Source organism: Neopelma chrysocephalum, unplaced genomic scaffold (genome assembly GCF_003984885.1).
Source record: "Neopelma chrysocephalum unplaced genomic scaffold, ASM398488v2 Primary Assembly neopelma1_91, whole genome shotgun sequence".
Lineage (NCBI taxonomy): Eukaryota > Metazoa > Chordata > Aves > Passeriformes > Pipridae > Neopelma > Neopelma chrysocephalum.
Window position 1 is genome coordinate 6,120,055 of NW_020897753.1, and position 13,453 is coordinate 6,133,507.

The 13,453-nt window shown below is 39.8% G+C and overlaps 1 protein-coding gene across 2 annotated transcripts in view; it reads left to right on the plus strand.

Moving 5' to 3' along the window:
- Positions 1-11,486, plus strand: part of PNPT1 (polyribonucleotide nucleotidyltransferase 1) — a 16,079-nt gene extending 4,593 nt beyond the window's left edge. For both annotated transcript variants that reach the window (XM_027693452.1, XM_027693453.1), the window contains exons 8-29: positions 350-463; positions 709-895; positions 1,079-1,130; positions 1,682-1,739; positions 1,872-1,968; positions 2,058-2,160; positions 2,830-2,900; positions 3,506-3,542; positions 4,268-4,334; positions 4,432-4,521; positions 4,832-4,885; positions 4,995-5,101; positions 5,704-5,775; positions 5,862-5,925; positions 6,731-6,814; positions 7,274-7,357; positions 7,985-8,091; positions 8,200-8,255; positions 8,770-8,848; positions 9,247-9,294; positions 9,525-9,683; positions 10,311-11,486. In XM_027693452.1, coding sequence (XP_027549253.1) covers positions 350-463; positions 709-895; positions 1,079-1,130; positions 1,682-1,739; positions 1,872-1,968; positions 2,058-2,160; positions 2,830-2,900; positions 3,506-3,542; positions 4,268-4,334; positions 4,432-4,521; positions 4,832-4,885; positions 4,995-5,101; positions 5,704-5,775; positions 5,862-5,925; positions 6,731-6,814; positions 7,274-7,357; positions 7,985-8,091; positions 8,200-8,255; positions 8,770-8,848; positions 9,247-9,294; positions 9,525-9,680 — 1,787 coding nt within the window. In that variant the 3' untranslated portion in view covers positions 9,681-9,683; positions 10,311-11,486. The remainder of the gene's footprint in view (positions 1-349; positions 464-708; positions 896-1,078; positions 1,131-1,681; positions 1,740-1,871; positions 1,969-2,057; positions 2,161-2,829; positions 2,901-3,505; positions 3,543-4,267; positions 4,335-4,431; positions 4,522-4,831; positions 4,886-4,994; positions 5,102-5,703; positions 5,776-5,861; positions 5,926-6,730; positions 6,815-7,273; positions 7,358-7,984; positions 8,092-8,199; positions 8,256-8,769; positions 8,849-9,246; positions 9,295-9,524; positions 9,684-10,310) is intronic.
- Positions 11,487-13,453: the final 1,967 nt, after the last annotated feature.

Consider the following 13,453-nt stretch of genomic DNA (forward strand, 5'->3'; position numbering starts at 1 on the left):
ATACACATATATATACACATATATATACACATATATATACACATATAAATACACATATGTACACCTATATATACACGTATACATATATATACACAGATTATATATACATGTATATATACACCTATATATACATATATATACACATACATATATGTATATATACATATATATACATATATGTATATACATTTGTTCTTTTATATATACATATATATATAGTCAACGTGCTCATATTTTAAAATTAACCCGTAGCTTTAATTATTGTTGCTAGATCTATAAATTTCCAAGCAAGGTGATGCCTCAAGGAACTTCCTTATTATAACAACAATTTTCTGGGTTTTCCTTGTAGGTGCAGTGAGGGTGGGGCTGGTGGATGGGGAGCCTGTGATCAACCCCACTCGAAAGCAGATGGCTTCCAGTGCTTTAAATTTAGTCGTGGCTGGAGCTCCACAGAGTCAAGTTGGTGAGTGGGGGTTCATTTTGATCCATGGAGGGCTTGAAAATCAAATAGGTGCCTCTTCAAATATTCCTGATGCTTGAAACTTGTGTTTTGACACAATGATAGAAATAACCAAAACCCACCAAGCACTGTTAAGTAAAGTAAATTCCATTATATTAATGCAGTTAATCTGTATTTCCTTAGTCGAGCTAAACTGCCCTCAAACCACAAACCAGCAAATTATTGAATTTTTACCTTTCCTTTGACAGTCATGCTGGAAGCAACAGCTGAGAACATCTTGCAGCAGGACTTCTGCCACGCCATCAAGGTGGGGGTGAAGCACACCCAGCACATCATCCAGGGCATCCAGCAGCTGGTGAAGGAGCGGGGAGTTGCCAAGAGAACCGTGCAGAAGCTGTTCATGGCTCCCGAGGAGATCGTGGAATGTGCCAAAAAGTGAGTTCAGAACAAATCTAGTGCAGATCTAGCTGGGGCTGGGAATGTTTATAAATATCACTGTGGTGCTTTCCTGCTTTTAATGAAAGCAAGTATTTAGTCTTCAAAAAATTTTTGTCTTTTATCCTTTTATAAAGGACTTTTAAGCTGTGTTTTTAAATCTTTTCCCTTTTCTTCCTGCAGACTTGCTTCTAACAAGATCTATGCAGTGTTCACAGATTCTAGCCACGATAAAGTAAGTGCTCCAGGCATGATATCATTATTTTTTAATAATTAGCACAATTCAATCAGTAGGATTTAGTTCTTTAAGCTACTGTTAATACAAACTCATCTCCTTCCTTGCATATATTTGCAACAGTAATAATAAATTGTTCTGTCAGTGGTTATCTACCAGAATATTTATTTGCAGTATGTGGAGATGGAGACTCCCTTTTTAAAAGGAGCCACATGGAAAAGAGTATCCCAGGATACTGCTGGGAGATTGGGCACAAGAGGGAAGTTTTTCACAAGGAGAACCATCAGCCACTGGAATAATCTCCCCAGGGAAGTGGTGGATTCCCCAGCATTGGCCACTTTTGTGGGCAGGGTGCTGGGCTGTCTCCACTAGTCTGTGCCTTTGCCAGGAAAGGTTGCAGCCCTTCCAAACCTGATCATTGATTTTTGAATACGTGTGACAGTTCTGTTTTTTATTTCTTGAACTTTACAAAACTCTAAACCCAGCAAAACCCCAATGTGTGTTGTTGTTCTGCCCCGTAGAGTTAACTGGTTGCAAATCCTCTGTTCTAGATTTCAAGAGATGAAGCCATTAACAAAATCAGGCTGGAAACAGAAGAGCAGCTGAAAGGTATTTTCTGCCTTCTTAATATTTAGAGAGTGGAATTAAAATTAAATGGAATTAGCACTGCTCAAGAGTTACAGTAAAAGGGCTGTAAAATCCACGTTCCAACCTCAGATGCAATTTCTTTTTTATGCCCAGAAAAATTCCCGGAGGCTGAGCCTTATGAAATCATGGAATCTTTCAATGTGGTTTCAAAGGATATTTTTAGAAATCTCGTTCTGAACGAATATAGAAGGTGAGCACGTCAAACTCCTGCTGGATTAGTGTCAGCTTTTAATCCAAGATGAGTGTCATTGATCCCTTTGTTTCTCCCTGTTCCTTCAGGTGTGACGGGAGAGATTTGACTTCCCTCAGAGACATTAAATGTGAGGTGAACATGTTCAAGATGCTCCATGGATCAGCCTTGTTTCAAAGGGGTCAAACACAGGTAGTGCCATTTAAACACCACAAACTAGAAATGAGTTGCCAAAAGCTGACAGATTTGTCTTTCACTTAAATGCCAAGTTTCTTTTTTTCCTCTCCTGTAAATTGTAATAAGTGGAAATGGTGCGTGGGTTGGGAAGTGGAGGAGAAATCTCTTAAAAGGAACTTCTGCAGAACCTGAGCTAAAAAGGGGAATTGTACCCAAAAAATTGCATTAATGAGATGCTTTCTTTCTCTTCTTTGCCAAAAGTGTCAGCTCTCGGGTGGATTGAATTAAGACTGTGCTGGAGATTTGACCTCCTGTGTTTTTTGTAGCTCCTTTTCCTACAAGAGTCTCAGCCACTGATCTGACTTGTTGCACTTATTTTGGGTGTAGTTGCCAGCAGTGATTTACTTTTGAGTGTTGCCTGTTATCCCACTAAAAATAACACCCACTGCAGGTCTGTGTGGCTGCATCTGGCCCAGTCTCTTAAATAGCTCAGTTTTGTTTTAATTAGCAGATTAATAATACAGAATAATAATAAATATCTGTGAAAAGGAGGAAAAAAGTTTGCAGGAGTGGCTGGTGATGGCATCTTATTTGTTGCCAAAATCATTCTTTCTGCTTCTTCATAAACAGTAAAAGTTGTTTAAAAGGAGTTTATTTTTTTATTTTGGTTTATTTTTGTTGCAGGTTCTTTGTACAGTTACATTTGACTCCCTGGAATCGAGTGTCAAATCAGATCTCATCTCAACAGTGGTGAGGTAGGTACACATTTGGTGTTTTGGCAGGGGTAAGAAGAGGGTGAGCAGTTAAATACATGTGATAAAAGTCCCTTGAACTTCACACAGATACATTTTTTAGGACTGAAATGTGAGTTAAATTAGACTTGGAAGTGTCCTGTTATCAAGAGAGGTATTTTGTGTTAAGGGCATATTGAAACTGGAGAGTATTACAAGAAACATCCAGTCCGGTTTATATATTTAAAATATTTGTGTTCTCTTTTTAGTGGAGCAAGGAAAATTTGTTATTGTAGCAAGCAAGTCCTTGTGCTTTTAACCCTTTTTATTGCTGAGGGCTGAAGTGAAACTCCTTCCCTTGAAAGCTCCAGTTCAGTGATCTCATCCCACCAGTGTGGGAGCTTTCACATTTTAATGTCTCAGCTTTACTTTGCTTCAGTTTTTTTGCCCTGGAGGTGTTTGTCCATATCCTGTAATTTTGGTAATTGTGGGTGATCAGCAAATGTATTGATCTGTAAGTTTTCCCTGGGTCCATTTGTAGGCAGAACAATGTAACCTTGAATTACCTGTTGTATGTAAGACGTGTTTGGTTGCTCATTTTTTGACATGGTCTTGTTTTTGATTAATAGTGGCATAAAAGATAAAAACTTCATGCTGCATTATGAGGTGAGAGCTTTACTGTGTCACAGCTTTCTGCATGATTCACAGAAGGGCTTCATGGCTTGCTTTTAAATTGATCACTTCCAAGAATATAAATTATCTCCAAATTTGCTAAAATGTATTTATTTTAATTCATGCGTGAATTGATCAGAACAGAAGTGCTGGTTTCCTAAAAAGCACTGGGTAATTTGTAGTATTAAAAAGGCTGTATAAATTGGAATATCTTAACATTAGGTGAGCTCCTTAAGAGCAGGTTGTTGCTGAAATCAGGATGAACCTGCACTATGGTTTTTGCTGAATTCTATTCATGTGCTCAGCTGACATGGTAAATAAGTGCTTTTACATCTTGGATCTCTCTCAGCCTTTGGAACTTGCCCAGAGTATTTCCTACAGGCATGTCTTGTTCCATTATCTGTAGGACAGAAATAACACTCCTGCTATGTTGTTTGACAAGTTTATTTGAAGGGAGCTTGTCATGTTGTTTCTCAGCTCCCTCGCTGCTGCTTTATTCCCCTTTGTTCTGTGGCAGGAAAACATTTACCAAACATTGCCTGGACTGGTCCAGGCTTGCAAACCAAGTGACTGATAAAAGTCAGCTGGTGATTTGATTCATTTTTTTTTCATTTGTTTTTACCTTGAGATGCCCCAAAACTTTCAAAGAATTTTTTATCTAAGTGGATGTTTAAAAACACTGTGTTAATTTTCTGTGCACACATTTTTTTACTTCACAGTTTCCACCTTATGCCACCAACGAGATTGGCAAAGTCACTGGCATGAACAGAAGAGAGCTTGGACACGGTGAGTTCACACCAGAAAAGCCCCGTGCTGCAAGTTTTAATATCTCATCTGATTTTTATTTATGGATCACTTAGTGTTGGGGGTTGTTTTTCCACAGGTGCACTGGCAGAAAGAGCTTTGAAACCAGTTATTCCCCCGGATTTCCCGTTCACAATACGAGTTACTTCTGAAGTCTTAGAATCTAATGGTATTATTTTTTTTATTTTTAAACTAGTGCCAAAGACTAAATTTGGTTCTTAACGGGTTAGAGGTGATAGATTTCAATATAAATGTTTTTAATAGCTCTGTTACTTGAAGGACTTAAAATAAAAAGCATGTGCGTGGTCATGAGCAATGGACCTTTCCATCTGTATCAGTATGAGATGTAAACATAAATTATAAGTTTAATAAAATATTTGGGAGCATTTTTATGCTACAGAGTGAGGAAAATACCTCGTGTTGAGACCCATTTTTCAATGCTTAATCCCTTTCTTTTTTCCTGTGTTCCAACTCTGTAGGTTCCTCCTCCATGGCTTCAGCCTGCGGTGGAAGTTTGGCCCTGATGGATGCAGGTACAAAATACGGCACTTTTAAGGATAAACTGCCTTGGATCGTGTGTTTTAGGATCTAGAAATGATCAAAGGCTTCAAAAATGTGATTTTTTTTTTGTGCTGCCCTCAGGAGTTCCAGTGTCCCATGCAGTGGCAGGTGTAGCCATAGGTCTGGTTACCAAATGCAGTCAGGAAAAGGGGGATATTGAGGATTATCGGCTGCTGACAGACATCCTGGTGAGTGTTCTGGTGCTATTGTTACTGCTTCATTCTCTAATATACCCTTTTTGGCCTTCTTTTGTAACACTTTACTCAGTTAATTCTGAAATATTGCTGCTGGAAATAATAGTTTTCTTGTTTCACTCCCAAACTCCTCCTTTATTTTGAAAAATCTCCAAGAAATGTCCAGTCACGTTTCTTATATTTTGTGTAATTAGTTATTAAGCTTTAGTGAGCTTTGTTTTTCCAATGGATTTTGTCTTTTGGGAGGAAGAGGTTAATAATCCTTGAATAATTTGCTGAAAAACACGATATATTGGATGGAGAATAAGCATTTGCAGAGTTGCTGGGGAGGAAAAATGCAGCCACTGACAGCACAAAATCAACTGTGATTCTGTTGTTCAGAAACTAGTCCTCAAAAGCTCTTAATTTCTAAGGAGAGAAGGGAACAGGGTTAACCCTGAACAGCAAAATAAGGCTGAAGAAAAACTCAGAAGTAATTCCAGGGCCTCAGAACTGGTTTATGGCTTTTTGAAACACAGAGTGTGCTTTTTAGTATAGTGGGACCTGGCACTGGGATCGAGTCACTCCAATTTGCTTTCTTCCCTCTGTGCTGGCAGGGAATTGAAGATTATTATGGAGATATGGATTTCAAGATGGCAGGTACTAATAAAGGAATAACTGCCCTGCAGGTATGGTAACACTGAATCTTCCTGAATCTGAGAAAGTGTTAGAAAAGCTTTCCTGAATAACTGATGTCACTTCATTCTTTCCCAAGGTTGATCTAAAACTGCCAGGAATACCAATAAAAATTGTCATGGAAGCCATTCAGCAAGCCACAGGTAGGTCCATATTTCTATTTGCACCCATTTTATCATATGAAATGATAAATTGTATTAAATTCTAAGTTTTGTGTAAACAAGTAATAAACTATTAATTTTTTGTTCTCGTTGTGGGGAAAAAAACAAGCTATTATCTTGATAAAACAGCTTTGGTTTAATAAATAAGATCCAAACTAACTCTAAAGTAACTTCAGGCCCATTTTTAAATGTTTCTTGAGCGGTGAGTTCTTAAAACTTCAGTACAAGTCTGTGTCACCTCAGGGAGTTTGTGGGTAAGGGATAATGCTATAAAAAGAACAGCAAACTTCTTCTCATTTCCCATAAATCCAGCTGGTATTTCCTAGGGTAACTTACTGCTCTCTGTATTCTGACATGTGCAGCTCAAGTGTTCTTGAAGCACATGGAGAACTGAAGCCACGTGCTTTAATAAGGATTTGATTAGTTGGGAAATGTTCAGCTCGATTGTGGCAGCAAGATTTTAGTAAGAACAAGTAATTCCTGCTTGAATTTCTACTTCAAGCAGCTCAGCTGAAGTTCCAGGCCAGTGGATCAAAGCTGTTGCTCTTATCAGCAATCTGATTTATCCTGAAATAAAAAGTATGTGGTGTTCCAGGTGCATAAATTCAGTAACTCTGCTGTTGTGCTGCAGCAAACGTGCCCCACCTGAAATATTCTCAGTTACATCCTCCACTCAGGCAGGAGGCAGGTTTTGATCAGGAGATATTTATCTAATTTATAGCAAAAACTGTATCAATTCATTCTAAGCTTGCACAGAATTATTGATTTCCTCCTCCTTCCCCTCCAGCTGCAAAGAGGGAGATTTTACATATCATGAACCAAACGTTGGCAAAGCCCAGACCTGAGAGAAAAGAAAGTGGACCAGTTGTAGGTAATGTTGGTTGTGTGAAATCATCTCTTTCATGATAACCTCTTGAACAGTAAACTTCTTAAACCAGCTGTTTTTAATGAATTTTCTACGTGTTTCTGCCTCTGCCCTGTGGGGTTATTTTTAATTTATGGGGGGTTTTTGGTTATTTTGGGGACAGGGGGTTATATTTCCACTGCACTATTTCCCTGTACACCAGAAAACAGGATTAAAGTGGAGCTCTGTGAAACTCCTGTACCCATTTTGATTTTCCATGTCAGCAGCTTAAGGTAATTTCCAGTCATCAAAGTCTGTCCTGTGTCTTCATTTGTTTCAGTTCTTGGATGTAATTACATCCACGTTCAGCAAATATTGCAGGTAGATGTAGAAGACTAAAACCTGCCTTAATGTGACCTGTTTCTTGTGGTAGTTTTCAAGATGGCTCTGTTTAGCATTTCAAAGTCTTTTTAAATGTTCTTCCAGAAACCATCCACGTTCCATTATCAAAAAGATTAAGATTCATCGGTCCTGGGGGTTATAATCTGAAAAAGCTTCAAGCACAGACTGGTGAGACGTCCTTGATTCCTCTCATGATTTATCCCAATGTGTTTTGTTTCAGGCTTGTATATTTAGGTATTCTGATGCTCAAAGTAAAAATGGGAAAAGGTTGATGTGTGTAGAGTAGCAGGGAAATGGGATTTGAAACTATTAATGCTCTGCCAGCTTGATTTGGTGCTGCTCAGGGGTTTGGGGTGGAGAAAAGGAGGAAAAATCCCATTTCCCTTTGGAGAAAACTGCTCTGGAGGTGGAAAAAACTTTACCATTGTGCCTCCAAAACACTGTAATTTCCATCAGCTGTTGATGAAAGCTGTAGTTTTATTAAAAATCTCTGGGAAATTCATTTCTGAAATCCCAAAATCCTTTCAAGGATTTTTTTTCCTGCCACGAAAGGACTATAAAAATAATTCTGTGTTCCTCTATGGACCACAAGTTTATCCAGGAAAATATCTGGAATGGGGTTGCACGTAAAGCTGCTCAATGCCTAAATTAAAGATGATTTCATGTGATTGCAACTCTGAGATCTTAAAGAATCGGTGCAAAATCATTTTTCTCTCTCCAAGCCTTTACTGACTGGGAGTTTGCTGCTTGCTGAAACGTTCTCCTAAACATTCTCCTTAAATTTCCCTTTCTGAGGTGTGACTGTGAGTCAGCTGGATGAGGAGACTTACTCTGTGTTTGCCCCCACGCCCGGCGCCATGCACGAAGCGAGGGAGTTTATTGGGGAAATCTGCAAAGATGATGTGAGGACACACTGCTCTTGGCAGCTTTTTTGGGTTTTTTTCAAATTGCTTTGGGGGAATTTTTTTGTCCTAATCTTTTCTTTTTTTTTTTTTTTACCCCCCCCACAGCAAGAAGTTAATTTGGAATTTGGTGCGATTTATACAGCCACGATAACGGAAATAAGGTATAAAAACTGCTCTGGAGTAGAAATTAGTTAATTTACATAGATGATAACTAAATATGATGTGAAATAACTGATTTTTAAGTGTGCCACTTATGCAGGTGCCAATGTCACCAGCCTAATTTCTGATATTTCCTCTATTTTGTTTCCTAATAAGGCTGTTTATTTCTGCTGCTTGTTTAGTTTCTAGAATGCCTCTACAAATTATAAAACCTCAAGCCTTTTTTCACCTTTGTATCTTAAAGAGGTGGTACAGATTTGCTTTCCACTTATTCAATCCAACATTTGTCTTGTAAAATGGTGCCTATTACTGAAATACTGTGCCCCAAAATAAGAAATTTCCATCCCCTTCTGATTAAGGAAAGATGAGCGGACGTGTCGTGGTTGCTACGAGATTTTTACAAAAGGGAGATAAATTTTTGTGTATTAGTTTACTAATGCTTGCTCTGGGGACAACATGCAAAGTGAAATACAGGTTTTTCTCATTTTGAAGTAACTGTGCTGTTTTCTTCTGCAGGGATTCGGGAGTGATGGTAAAACTCTACCCAAACATGACACCAGTGCTGCTTCATAATTCACAGCTCGATCAAAGAAAGGTAATCATCCTTAGACAAGGATCAAATGGACACTTGTATTTGTTTTTTAACTTATTAGCACAGCTCTAACACTTTCCTGTTGTGCTAGAGTCCGTTTCCAGGTTAAAATCTGTTAGATTAGCAGCACCCTTTCGTTTAACTCTGCTTGCCCTGGACTTAGAGCTTCAAAAACTCGACTGCCACTGTCCTTTTGACAAGGCTTTTGTGCACATCACCAAGTTCTTTGGCTCTGCAATACGTTTTTCTGTGTAACACTTAGAAACCTGTTGTTCCTAAGGGAGTGCTGAGCCACTGTGATTGTTTGAAGTGGAGCACGAAGAATTCCTGAAAGAAGGAACTTTTATCACTGACCCCACAAAATGAATCACTCTGATTTATGGTTTTTTTCTTTCTGAAAGATTAAACACCCCAGTGCCCTGGGACTAGAAGTTGGACAAGAAATTCAGGTAATTATATTTTTTAAACTTTAAAGTGCTAATAAACTGCTCTTCATCTTTTAGAATTTGAGCGAATTTTTTTATTTCGCGTTAACGAAGAAAATATTTTGCCGTGTTGGATTCCCTTTCTATGCTGGTTAAAGGCCTGATCATCCCAATGAGATCTGTTTAGTGTCATGCTCTTGCTGTGTAGGCACCATGTTATTTGACAATCTAAAAGTGGTTTGTTTCCTCACCAGGTGAAATACTTTGGCCGAGATCCCACCGACGGCAGGATGAGGCTGTCCCGGAAAATCCTGCAGTCCCCGGCCACGACCACGCTGAAAACCCTCACTGACAAGAACAGCATCGTGCTGGGAGGGGCTGTTCCACAGACATCCTCCTCATCCCAGTGACAGGCAAGGCCTTAGGATCAGCAGGTTCAATCTGATTTTTCCATACAACACTTCCTCTCAGTGGTGTGCTTGACATTTATGGGAAGCGTGTTGGAAGTTGGTTCAAACGCCTTCACGGTTCCAGGCATCCCAAACAGCCTGCTTGCTCCAAAACAAGCTTATTTGTTCATCTGCAGCATCCTTTTTCTCTACCTTGCCACCATTTTTTTAAAGGGGGAAAAAAAAAAAGGCAGGGCAGAGGAAGAAATGAAAAATAAGCTGCTTTCTTGATGAAGTCAATTAGTGGAGTCGATCTCAGTCAATTAATGCAATGCCCAGAGCTCTCCCCTAGTTTTCCTGTCAATACTTATGCCTGAGTTTTTTCCCCAAACTTGTGGGGGGTTTTTTTGTCCTTAGAAAGCTGCTAGAAAAGGAAGGTGTCTCATCTTAAAATCAGGAGCAATTCCATGGTGAGACTGGCAAAGGGAAAGGCACAGAGAGCACCAGCCATAACTTGAGGAAGTCTCCTAGGAGTGATTCACAACAGCAGAAAAAGTGAAAGTTCACTGAAGAAATGTTGTTTTTAAGACATGTTTTTGCATCTCGTGCCTTGGTGTCGGTTGGTTACAGAGTATTTTCTCTCTCTTTCAGGATAAAAGGTGTGACAGCTCGTGGAAATACAAGTGACCTTTGCTAGAATCTGTTGATGCCCTGGCAAGAATATGCAGGTGGATGGTAGTGAATCATATTTTTTAAAATAGACACTATTTATGCTTAAAGGTGATGTAGGACTTCAAAGTCTTCAAATGGATTAAAAACCTTTAAAATAAAACCAGAAAGAAGCAATGCTCCTCTCTTGTGTAGCAAGGCTGAGATGAGAATGTGGAACTTTATAGACATTTCAGTGCTTAAGATTCTTCTCACTGTCAAGTCCAAATAAAACTGTGGATCTGAGAAGCAAGAATGGCTTTTCAGAGTACAGGATTGAAATGTTGAGCAAAACATAAAGGCTTAGAAGTATCACCTTTAACATGATTGATAATGTTTTAGGTAAATACATCTGTAACTGTCATAAGGTTCAGACTTGCTAAAATATCTGAGCAGAAGGGGGATTAAACAACCTCACTGAAACACCATCAGTTATTATCTGGGTCTGTTAAACAGTGAATTTTAAAATATATAATTAAAGCAATAAGATTAAAATACTTATTTTGGAATAAACAATGGCTGTGATAAACATCCCCCTATAACACTCTCATGAAGAGTGTTGGAATCCCTCTGTTAATTATGTTCCATCAGTGGGTTCACTGATCTCTTTTAGACTTCAAAACGTTTCCCAGGGGCTCAGGAGAACGACTCGTTTTTCTGCTGTGGGTACAGACTTTGAAAATCAAAGAGGGTCCTTCTGATGTTCACCAATCTGTATGCAGAACTCAGAAGAAAATCAGCTTCCCACCTGATGGCAAGTGGGCTCTGAACCTCCTGAAAGAAAAAGCACTGGGCAGAGGAGAAATGTGAATGTACATTAAAAAAAATATATTCTTTTTTAATTATTATTTTAACTTGAAGTATTAAAGAAGAAAGAAATGACTGATACACTTCTCCGTAGTTGTCTTTCATCATGTAAGATTGAAAAATTGATTGGAAAGATGGAAAAAATATTTCCTTAGCAATCTCTTCCTCTTTTTTGAGGAGTGTTTTCTGTTATTTCTTAATAAGAATTCAAATGTCATTTCTGGCTGTGACAGTTGACTGATATGTTGTTTGTTACATGTCCTGAGTAGTGTTAATAAAATGATGTAGGTCATTGTTAAAGTCCCTGAACAGAAGCTCAGATGTTTCCATTTCTGATAACTCTTCTCAGAAGCTGATCTCCCCAATTTCAGTGGTTTTCCGAGGTTTATTGTAGAATAAATTTCTGTGAGGCTCCTGTTGGTGCTGCTCCCAGTAAATCAGCTCCTGGAGCGCTGGGGATTGTCTTGTTTGTTGGATGATAGGGGAGGAAAAAAGGCTTTCATGTTGCTGTGGCAGAACCTGTACAGTCAGCCTGGCTTTCTGCACCTGTAACAACCTCCAGGCCCTATGGGAAGGGGTGGGGAAAAAACACATTTGGGAATATCTGGGAGGAGCAGAGAGCAGCTGCTCCTACCTGAGGAGAGAAGCTCAATGGGAGCCAAGGACTGAGGAAGCGTGTGCTGGTCTGAACCTTCCTGGAGGGAAGGCAGGGCCGGGTTCAGACATCCCAGGTTCTCCCCAGAGCCGTCGGAAGCACAGGTTGGACCGTGGCAGGAGGGATTGGGTGATACCAGCCATGAGCAGAAAGCAGGTGGGTTAATAGTGCTTGACAGTCAGCTCAATCCTACTGCAGTAGCTGGTTTTTCGTGTTTGAAATCGTGATTTATTTATTTTTTTTCTCTGCCGCTCCAGATAATTAGCTGCTGTAATGGCCCATCTTAAATGGAGCCCTTGAAAGGAAGTGCCTTGGAAAAGTGAAGCTGGGCAGCAGGTCAGGAGGGCCACAAATGCCTTTAATTGAAAGGAATTGCCTTGCAAAGTGAAGCTGAGCAGTTGCAGCGTTACAGCAGGTCAGGAGAGCCACAAATGCCTTTATTTGACAAAGGCAACATTTTCTCACAGGCACAAAGAGCTGGGGTATCTTTAAATGCCAGCAATAAATATTACAAGAACTATCAAAAGCATAAGAGCTGGCCTAATTGTACTTCTGGGATTCCATGCCAGAGGGAGTGGTACAGTCTCTTAATATCACTGCAAGAAATTTTAAGTGATTTAGGAATGAGTTGTCTGTCTTGCTTCTCAGAACTGAAAAATGAGAGCTCCCTGCTGCTCATGTTGTGGCACTCGACCAGTTGCTCTGTCTGCAGCCTACCTGACACAACCTCTGTGTTTGATGAGGAGCAGAGAGCTCAACATCACTGCCTGGATGATGGTAATGGGGAGGGATGAGCTGCTGGCAGGTGCACCACCACCATGGGAAATCTTGCTTTCTGTGCATCTTACAGTGCAGAGTTTCAGCTTTATTGCTTTCCTGGTCTTAAATCAGGTACATAAGAGCTGTTGCAGCATGTGTTGTGTGTCTTCTCCAAGCAAAGCCCCCAGGATGGACTTGCTTGTTGTGGGTATGGATGACAGGTCACGCTGGGGTTCACAACCCCCTGGATGCTGGGTAGTGCCAAGGGAACCCCCACATCTGAGAGAATGCAGTGCAAGTGTCTTCTGGAGTGATGTTTTTCCACAGAGATCATTGATTTCATTGCTGGAGAGATCATGGATTTATTTCACAGCTTAACAGGAGAAATAGTTTTTCATGCCAATTCTGCCTCGTGTATCTTCTCCTTCTGTACCTGTTCACCATAATAGATAAGAATTATCTATGGCTGTTCACCATAACAGATAAGATTTGATAGGTGAGATAAGAATTTGCTCCAGAATATTCTGCTGTGGTTTCTTTTATACATCTGGAGAAGGACTGCATTTAATCTTGAGTAGAAGTCATGCTTTATTTTTGTGCATTTGGCTTGAAGAGCTAAAAAGCACACGCAGAAGTCGTGCAGAGGGGAGGGAGAGTTTGTGAGTGGCAGATGTCCTGAGGCAGCCGTGGCCAGTGGGGTTTTAGTTTCTTTTTGTATTTTCCTTTTATGGAGTTTTCACTAAGGCAGAAATATGCCCAATGTGTAAAACCTTGAGAGGATCAGTCTATGTAATACAAAAAAGGCACTGACATGGAGGGGGAGAGTGGAACCCCACTGTAAACTGCTTAATGTGACTCTCAAATC